The sequence below is a fragment of the Ostrinia furnacalis genome, unplaced genomic scaffold, assembly GCF_004193835.3.
Source record: "Ostrinia furnacalis isolate ACB-3 unplaced genomic scaffold, ASM419383v2 OfSCF1299, whole genome shotgun sequence".
NCBI lineage: Eukaryota > Metazoa > Arthropoda > Insecta > Lepidoptera > Crambidae > Ostrinia > Ostrinia furnacalis.
The window spans coordinates 146,067-155,497 of NW_021131538.1; the positions used below are offsets into that span (position 1 = coordinate 146,067).

At 38.4% G+C, this 9,431-nt stretch overlaps 2 protein-coding genes across 2 annotated transcripts in view; both read right to left on the bottom strand.

Annotated features, from left to right (window-relative positions):
• The window catches only part of LOC114352247 (sex peptide receptor-like), a 281,000-nt gene that overhangs the window by 71,057 nt on the left and 200,512 nt on the right, over positions 1 to 9,431 (bottom strand). The gene's annotated exons all lie outside the window — the stretch shown is intronic.
• Positions 1,589 to 9,224, bottom strand: TDRD12 (RNA helicase-like protein). Its single transcript, XM_028303780.1, has 3 exons — positions 8,834 to 9,224; positions 6,716 to 7,536; positions 1,589 to 6,289 (listed from the first exon to the last, which is right to left on the bottom strand). Exons 1-3 carry the CDS (start codon positions 9,106 to 9,108, stop codon positions 1,686 to 1,688), a joined length of 5,700 nt encoding a protein of 1,899 aa, XP_028159581.1. The 5' UTR covers positions 9,109 to 9,224; the 3' UTR covers positions 1,589 to 1,685.

A 9,431-nucleotide genomic window follows, 5' to 3' on the forward strand; every position in this document is an offset into this window, starting at 1 on the left:
CTCTGACTATAGCCACAACGATACGACGGAAAGCCCCGGTCATTATGTAACGAAGTAGTAAGTTCTCTTCCGGAATTTGACAATCAATAGCAGGTCGATTGTACAAGTATTATTTTGTTTTGTGATTAGTTACAAAGTAAAGTGATACAATAACCAAAAAATGCAATTAGTAAATTTTAATTACTAAAACAATAACCATAATAAAAAGAGTTAATGAGTATTTCACGACTATGTAGAGTATTCGTATTCGCAGACTAGAATATTCGTAAAAGTAGTATTCGTTGCATCACTAGTAAAAATCACTACAATACTGAGTGAAGAACCTCTTTTTTTGAAGTCGGTTAAAAACCTTAACTAAGCCTTAGACATACCCCGCAGAATACAGATCTTTATAGGCCGATAGTTTGGTCGGGCTTTTAATCAGTATGAACATCTTCATCATCATCATTTCAGCCATAGGACGTCCACTGCTGAACATAGGCCTCCCCCAATGCTTTCCATATTGCCCGGTTGGTAGCGGCCTGCATCCAGCGCCTTCCTGCTACCTTTACGATGTCGTCGGTCCACCTTCAGTACATCCCACGCTGCGTTTTCCGGTACGTACGTACATGCATGTGTGAAAGTGCTTTTTAAAAGTGCTTGCAAAAATAAAATGAGTTTTATGACGATCCAAACTATCGGGCGATAAAAAATCTGTAGTCTGCAGGCTTTTAACGAAACTAATGCCCGTTTTCACTATCAATCCCTAATTTTTAAGTGAATCCTATGAAAATAAAATTCCTGTTGTCACCATAGGGGTCACATAAAAATTAGGATTGATGATGAAAACCGGCAAAGTTGTATAAAAATTTCATAAATGTTAGGGAGAGATTTATGAAGTCTCCTAGGTTGTCTGGTAGAGAACGCTTCCTAGCCATGACACCGCTTAATTGAGCAAATCTTTGTATTTTTTAAAACTGACATAATATCTTTTACGTATAATACGAGTATACACGGTTTTCACCTTAGTTAAGTGAGTTTATAAGAATTTTTATTTATTACATATTTTTTAATAGAGATACTTAAAAAATAGAGAGCTTTACATAAATAATACTCGGGGATGTAAATATTTTTCAAAATATTTTTGAAAGGAGGTATATAAAATATAGATAGAAATTATTGTTCTAATATTGGTCGATGAAATGGCAAAATTTTTACAGCAGTAAAAAAGTAAGAAGTATCTAAATAGGAACTAATACTGGCTTTAAGTAATAAAAGAATAGTAACAAAAATATAAGTTATTAGGTTATCACAAAACGAAGAGAAAACTCGATTCAATAAGTAGAAACTTGATAGATTAGTTCAGTCTGCACATATTTGATGTACTTGAATTTGGTTATTCTTACCGTTAGATAATTCCTGGCAATTAGTGGTGACTGAGTTTGTTCCGGCGTTTCTTCTCAGCACTTGCCATTATGTTTGTCTCGAAGTCCTGTTAGGGCCCAAAAGATAAGGAGACATGTAAAGTGCCCCATAAGGGCTACTTTTTCTTTTTTTATTATTTACTATATTTTGACGTTAAGTGTTACTTGTGGTCTAAACTGAATAAATACTTTTGATTTTGATTAAAATTCAATATTAAGACCACAATCTATGACGAATTGAATCGAGTTTTCGCCGTTTTGTAATACGGACCTAAATCACATTTATCCTTTCGGCGAATCGATATCTCGTTTATATTCGTAGCCTAAATCATCGAGAAAGTCTTCATCGCTCTCCGAATCGCTTTCTCTATTGTGAATCCCCTTCATTACATCCGCCAAAGTATCCCTATAATTCTCCTCTTCTTCCGATGACGCGTCTAGATTATCCACATCATAGACAATCCATTTCTTTATGGCATTATCTTTGGTCAGAGACAGCCAGTTCTTCTTCATAACCTTATTCATCTTCACCAGTATATACTGCCCTTTATTGCTATGCACAACACTTTTGCCATCGATTACCCCATACAACTCGATGTCAAAACCATATTGAGTATCATTCGATTCCGCATCGAACTTAATCGAGCGTTCTTTCACATCCAAATCGTAATTTTCAACGCCTATGAGTTGGATTTTAATCGTTACAGATGTCTTATTCTGTCGCCAACACAGTTTTGGCTTCCGCAATTCGTCTACAATCAAATTGATGGGAGGATTAGTTTTCTCATTCTTTTCTGATACTTGCGTGCCTTCAGCCGACGATAAATCGTCAGAATCTAGCGTGGTTGATAGACTTTTAACCGCGTTCGATTCGTCGACCGCTTCTGACAAATCTGCATTCTTCTTTGCAATCATTTCTGCTTCATCTTTTTTGGTTTCTGTCGGCATTTCATCAACTTTTGTAGAAGTGCCCGCTTGTGTCTCATTTTTTTTCGTTTCTGTTGGCTTTTCATCAACGTTTGTAGAAGTGCCTGCTTGTGTGTCATCTTTTTTGGTTTCTTTTGGCTTTTCATCAACTTTTGTTGAAGTACTTGCCTGTGCATCATTTTCGTTCTTTCCTTGATTCATATTTTTTATGTGGTCAAAATAATCTTTTACCATTGGTAGAAACTCGTGAGGGTCGTGGATCGACCAAGACCCGTCAGAATCGTCATCCGAACCCACTAAAGGAACCGACCTGATCGGTTTCTCCGGGAACAAATCAGATAATCGATAGTCCTGTGCAGGAACAAGAGCTTGGGAATCTACATTGTCATCTGTCTTTGACACCTCTTCGAACTCATTATCTGACGTTTCTTTACAGGTTGTCGGTTCCACAGGCTTGCTAAGTACAAGCTGGTCTAGATATTCCATTTCTTCGGTTTCTTGAGCCAAATTCAGGTCTACCATCAACTTATTTATAACTACATCTCCATCGCCGTAAGTATCGACAATAGCAACTCCGTATTTGTTCCCTCCGGTAAATGTGGACTCTTCTTTCGTGAAGTATTTTACATACAGCTGTTTCGGATCTCCGCTGTTCGTCTCACACTTATCACATAGCCAATTGATCGCATAATCAGTCCAGTTTTCTCCGACGGGTTTTATTCCAATCAAACTGCATTCAATCGCTTGGAACGGCAACTGCTTTATGAATTTGTCCGGGATATCCACTAGATCTTTTAATAGAACATCGCGCCAATCTCCTTGGTCAACGAAGAAACATTTTGCTAAGGATTGCGACAATATTTCTTCAACTCTCGCCCTTTCGTACGTAGAATCGTCTGGGAATTTTGCCAGCACGATATCTCCCTTAGCAACTTGACTCACGGGCTCTGGTTTTTCGGCGACGTGCTTTTCTATATCTTTGAGCATAAGCTTCATACAGCTTTCGAATTTGACAAGACGTAAAAAGAGTGTGTTAGGATCGTCAGCTGACGCGAAGAATACTTCAGTCATGTCCTGCTCCAAATGGGCCCATTGGGGCGTGGCTTTGTCTTTCTTCTGCTTTATAACTGACTCTTCTGGAATTGCATCTCTTTCATCCTTACGCTCAATGCAACCTTCGCAGAGTTTCTCCAACTTGCCAATGTGTTCCGGATTGGCAATGGCGTGTTTATCCAACAATTCCTTTTTGAAATTATATCTGACGACAGTTTCGTTCAATGACGTCAGCTCTTGGCAAGCTTCGAGGGTGTCAACGAAGATGCAGTTTCCAACAGTCAAGACGACTTGGCCTCTCAAATAAAGGTCTTCGTCTTCTTTTGTGATTTTCATAAGCATTTTCTTTGCTTCGTTCGAAAACGTTATATCTTTGTCCCTGGGGCAGATATTTACCAGCCTCACTTGGACTACATGAGACTCGAACGACTTAAATTCTTCCGGCAGGTAGTACAAGTATATATCTCGCGACTTTTCTAATTTTTCCTCGTCGATGAGCTTGATAAGGACCTCATTTGGTGTTCCGTTGTTGTATTTGGACAAAATCTTTAGCACTTGACAGCGGACAAAGAAGTTAATCTTCACGGAGACCGCGCACACATCGCCTACTTTGGGTATGCCGTGCAATCTTTGATTTCTCTCGTGACTGAAATACATACCCAATTTGAGAGAAAGACTGCTGTAAGCTTGAGGGTATTTACGCGTCTGCCCTTTAGTTATGTTCGACAGTAATCGAGCTGAATAATGCAGTGGAGTCAAATAGTGCAGGATTTTAAAAGTGACCACACCACTTTTAGGCATCCAATCTTTGGGCTCGTCGCAGTTTTTGAAAACAGCGTGACGGTCGTGGCAATTCCAGTAATCAGGGCACTCGCCATACTCGAGCAAATTGCAGCAGATTGGCACAAGATTTTTAGCTTTCACAGCGTCTTTCTCGTGAAGAATAGTCTCGCAAATCTTGTCCAAGAATTCTGGCACTTGGTCGGTGCAGCGCTTGATGAAATTGAGGATTTTAGGCAACTGTTCCACGTTACTGTCTTCCAAAAATACTTTTATTTTGACCGCTTCATTCTCAGTCTTGAAAATCGAGGAGTAGTTGTCGTTCAGAACGGAGAACCGTTTGCAAAACATCGAGAACAGTCCAGGTAACGAATAGTGAATCAAATGATGAGCATTTGTCACGTTTAGATGGTTCAAATTCCCGTCGCAGCATACCAGAATTGGACCTAACAACGGTTCCTGGTAATCGTGCCAGGCCTTGCTCAAGTTGTACAAATCTTCAACAGTCATTTTGTTGTCGCATGAAAACACAACGTTTTTGTTCTTCGTCAGCTCATTCTTTAAATCATCGACTTCATCGTCTGAGCGACATACAATTACCGTACTCTTGGTACCGTCAATTTCTTTCAAATACTCCAAAACTTTGCCTTTCTTGTTCTCCTTTTTGACAAAGTCGACTGAAGTGCTAGCCTTAGAGTACAAGACGCATTCCTGAAAAGCACCGATACATATAACTGAATTCGGTGATTTCTTTGCGAGTGGTTCGAGAAAGTCACACCAGACACGGGATAGGACCACGAATTGCACCTTCATCTCTTTATTGGCCCGATTTTTCAACATCTCCTTGATTTTGACGAGGAAAAATTTGACTTCGTTGGAATACACTTGGGACAACCTTTCACAATCTTCGAGGACAAAAGTAGAGAGCCGTCTTAGATCAATACCGAAATCAGTCAATTGCAATAACCTGACCAGAACAGACGGAGTGCAAATGAACAAATCACAACCGTTCAGCAAGGACGTGGTCATATGAAGCTCGTCCATCCCAGGATAGCAAGCAACGACTTTTTCTTCCAAGGCTAACATCATTTTGGCTAGCTTTTCGACCTCGGAAACAGACTGTGCGGTAGCGCAAACTATGATGCAAGTAGGGCCAACGCTATCCACGAATTCCGACCTAAAATCAGAGATGAGTCTGCACACTGCGGGCAGATAACCTAGCGTCTTACCGCTGTTTTTGGGGCTGATCATAAAGAAACTGTAGCCCCTCAAAATCACTGGCCAAGAGACCATTTGCAACATCATGGGGCGTTCGACGCCATAATTCTTTAACACCACATGAATATGGTCATTAAAGTGTATGTCCCTAATATTAGAACAAGGTTCGATTCGCTTATCATTTTTGCAATGGACCATCAAAACTGGGGACACTAGTTTATCGACGAAAACAGACATGTCTGCATCTACGTTTTTGAAGGGATTTACATTGTTTTTAATTGCGTTGGGAATAACTTTTACTGTCTCTTTGGGTTTAACATCAGTTTTCAGACATTTAGGTCGATATTCTACACTAATTTTCTCAACTAAATCAGTCAATGTATCATCGTCAGAATCTAGAAACTCAGCTTTGTTCCGTTTAGTTTGGCTAGCGTTTATATCGCTGGAAGAATCTTTATAAGAATCAGATGAAAAAGAAACGTCGCTTTTTGATTTATTTTTAAGTAGTTCTAACTTTTTTCGCATGGCAGAAAACTTTTGCAACCCTTCATGTCTACGTTTTGAATCTGTGGAACAGTTTGATTCGTTGAGACTTTTATCGGTGCTGTCAAAACTATCGTTTTTGTTTACTTCGGTATCTTTTGGTGCGTTTTGTTTGTGCATTTCTTTTAAATCATCTTTATTGGTAATTTCTAATTCGATATGAGAATCAACGTCATCAAAAAATTCCACGTCATTCGCGACTTCTTTTCTATCTTCGGTATTGCTCACCAGTTTTTGATCTTGTTCTTCTTGCTCTTCTTTTGTTTTTTCTTTTAGCGTCCTAGTGTTTGGACTCATCCCCGGAGGACCGTAGGATTTGAAAAAGATGATTTCATTCTTCTTATTTTTTAACACTCTCTTGTGTCCTGAAATAAAGTAAATTATAAGTTTCACTCTAGTCTCAATCAAAATTACTTTTTCGGCCGCGAGTGATTCGCTTCAGTGTACCACCATAGTGTTTTTCGCTAAAACGTACTTCGCTAAATCAACCTTCGCCGCTACGTACGGGACCCCCACGACGCTGGTTTTGAGTGGTCGCCTGATTGCAGTGGTGGAAAGGCGCATGGAAACATTTAAAAAACAAGACGCAATTGAGCAACAGTAACACATACACATTTTGAATGGTCCATTTTTGCTATATTGAGAAAATGGAAATTAATAATGGTTTAACTTGTTTTTGTCAACTGTACAAAGAGAATGCAGCTGTCACTTAACACAACTTGCCGCCTTACAAAATTGTATTGTTGCCTTTTAATTAATCATCATAAAATATAAATCAATAATGAACTTACTGCGTAAGAAATAGCCTTTTCCAGTGTTTGTTCGTTTGTCCACCATTACAGGTTTCTCAGGTGCGTCTCCTACATTTGGCGTTGCGTTCTTGTCTCCTGTGTTGCTAGAGAGATCCTCAGAATTGTTTCGGTGGTCATCGATTTTTATCTTGTCTTCTGCGTTGCTAAAGGAACCATCCTCAGAATTGTTTCGGTGGTCATCGATTTTCACAGCATTCTCTTCCAAATACTTTTTAGTGGCCAACAACACTTGCATGGGATCATTGGCCGATTTCAGGCAGGGTTTCCTCGATAATTCCAGTTTCTTTTGTAAAAACTTTGGCAGTTTTGTTGGCTCAGGGGTTGGCTCCAGGGTTGGCTCATCCACAACTGACTTGCTGACATGGCTAGCTCTCCCGACCGATACTTCATCGATATCTTTACATTTATCAAAGTCCTTCGACTTCATTTTCATATAGTGATCTATTTTGACACCGGATAAATGAAACTCGTTATGCCTCTCCAAATTCCTTGACGTTAACATAGACTCCAAATTTTGTGCAGCCTGAAAGACTGTTGTATGCTTTTTCACTGATTCTTCACGCTTCTTACTTGGTTTTAAAGCGATGTGCTTCTCAATTTCTTTTACGACTTCTTGTGTTCGTAAATGGTCAAGCTTCGTATTGAGATTGCCAAGGCTCAGTTCTTGGTGGAAAAGAACTATATTCTCGATAGCAAGTCCTGATTTAGTTAGAACTTTTGAAAGATCGAATAGCTGTTTATCTTTCTTTATTATGGTGATTTCACCGTACTTGTGAATGTTGTCGTCGAAAATTGAATTTCTGAAACAACATTAAGTTTTATCAAAATCATGACAGTTATCTTGTGAAAATATAGGATGAAATGCATTTTTTTTGTGGCAATGGTGTTTTGGATATTTTAAATATCTACAATGCAAAAAAGAAAGTTGGTTTTGAATTTGATGTATTTGTCTCTGTCCCAAGTAGCAGAATAACTGTTAAATGAACTGGAAGATTGAAAAATATATGTTTTCTCAAACAAAAAGTTTATTGGTTTGTAATTTCTGTTAGGCCCAGAACACACGGTGAAACGCAATTGCAACGAAACTGCAACTTCTAGTTACTTTTCAGTTGCATCTAAGTTTCTGTCATAGATTCTGTTGAGAGAACACACAAGACGCGACCATTTCAAACCGGTTTCAAACTAATCGCGTCATGTGTGGTCTTTCAACGGAATCTATGGCAGAAACTTAGATGCAACTCAAAAGTAACTAGAAGTTGCAGTTTCGTTGCAATTGCGTTTCACCGTGTGTTCTGGGCCTTAAGGCATTTATTTATCTACCCATGTTGATGTGAAGTTTAAAGTGAGCCACTAGTTTAGTAAAAAAAAAAGGATATTGAAATGTTTCAATGTAGTTTTGCTGAAAACTTAAAGTGAATAAATTTTCATAACCTAGTTTCATGCAAAATTTTGCAAATTCGCTCTCAGAAACATATTTTATGTAAATTAAATATCTTTTTTTATATTCAATTAACAATATTTAAATAAGCTTATTTGTCTTTTTACACTACAAATTCAATACATCACAAATTTCTCCTAAAATAAAATAAAATTTTTCACACCATGTGAAAAATTGGTGGTTTTTAATAAAAAGAGAAATTAAATAATCGGTAGCTGTAGTGAGATGGTAGTTACCTTTTTTTGGGAAATATTATCTTTAGGCATAGTTCTTGCAACGGACGAAGGCGAGTGAGCTTTACTTGTGTGTGTATGTTTATTTAAATGTACATAATGCAGTGTAATCAAAACTTTTGAAGAATGAACAGTAGAGAGCCACCACACATGTAAAGCTCTCTCGCCTGTGATTTGGAACAACTTTAATTATTGTAAAAGAACAGTGATGTTGGACAAACTTTAATCATTAGATTAGAATACTGTCTCTATTCGCGCAGCTACATCAATGGATGAATTTTATGGATACGCAAAGAACACAAAATCACAAAAAGTACTAAAAAAATATTTAATTTTGGTAGCTGTACAAGCTCCTAATAATCAATAGACCATTATTTCAATCAATCCGGCATTATTGAAAAAGTATTATCAATGTTTTCAACCTACCTGCGATCTATGTGTGTCGGGCAGAACCATACTTCGTTAGCGTCAGCAAACGTTTCCTGCATCAATAAAGTTACAGCCGGCACCCAATCTCGACATCGCTGATATACGGTGCTTTCTTTACCGCTCTCCAAGTCTATACTATTTTCAAAGGGTAGAATACCGTATATTCCTAGTTGTTCGTAGTTGTATTCTTTATTTTCTGAGACTACTTCAACCCATATCAAATGGGGGCTCCGATAGTGGAGGACCTCCACTAAGTAGCGGTCAGGCCCCATGATTATAGTTCCTAGTGCCTACTGCCCGGCCAATTTAGCTGCATCGATCGGCTGAAGACTTCACACAACTATAGTTTTTTGAAATTTCAGCATCTCTCGTGGTGGACTCGATTGAAAATTCAAAGAGTGAAAGAGAAGAATAATGAGTGAATGGACAGGAAATGAGACAAGCGGTCGTCGTTCATTCGTTCCTCGCATATTTTGTCTATGACCATTCATTCCATAATGTTGCCAGTAATGGCAACACACTTTACCCTTAACCCTTAACTTTATCCAATCTCAAACTGACTGAACACGTACTTAATACGATTTATTTTAACAAT

What these genes read in the sequence shown, in the direction of transcription:
- TDRD12 (XM_028303780.1), bottom strand. Translation starts at nt 9,108, where the DNA reads ATGGGGCCTGACCGCTACTTAGTGGAGGTCCTCCACTATCGGAGCCCC. An exon ending in CCGACACACATAGATCGCAG is followed by an intron (nt 7,537 to 8,833) that starts GTAGGTTGAAAA and finishes ATGTTGTTTCAG; the next exon opens with AAATTCAATTTTCGACGACA. An exon ending in AAAAGGCTATTTCTTACGCA is followed by an intron (nt 6,290 to 6,715) that starts GTAAGTTCATTA and finishes ACTTTATTTCAG; the next exon opens with GACACAAGAGAGTGTTAAAA.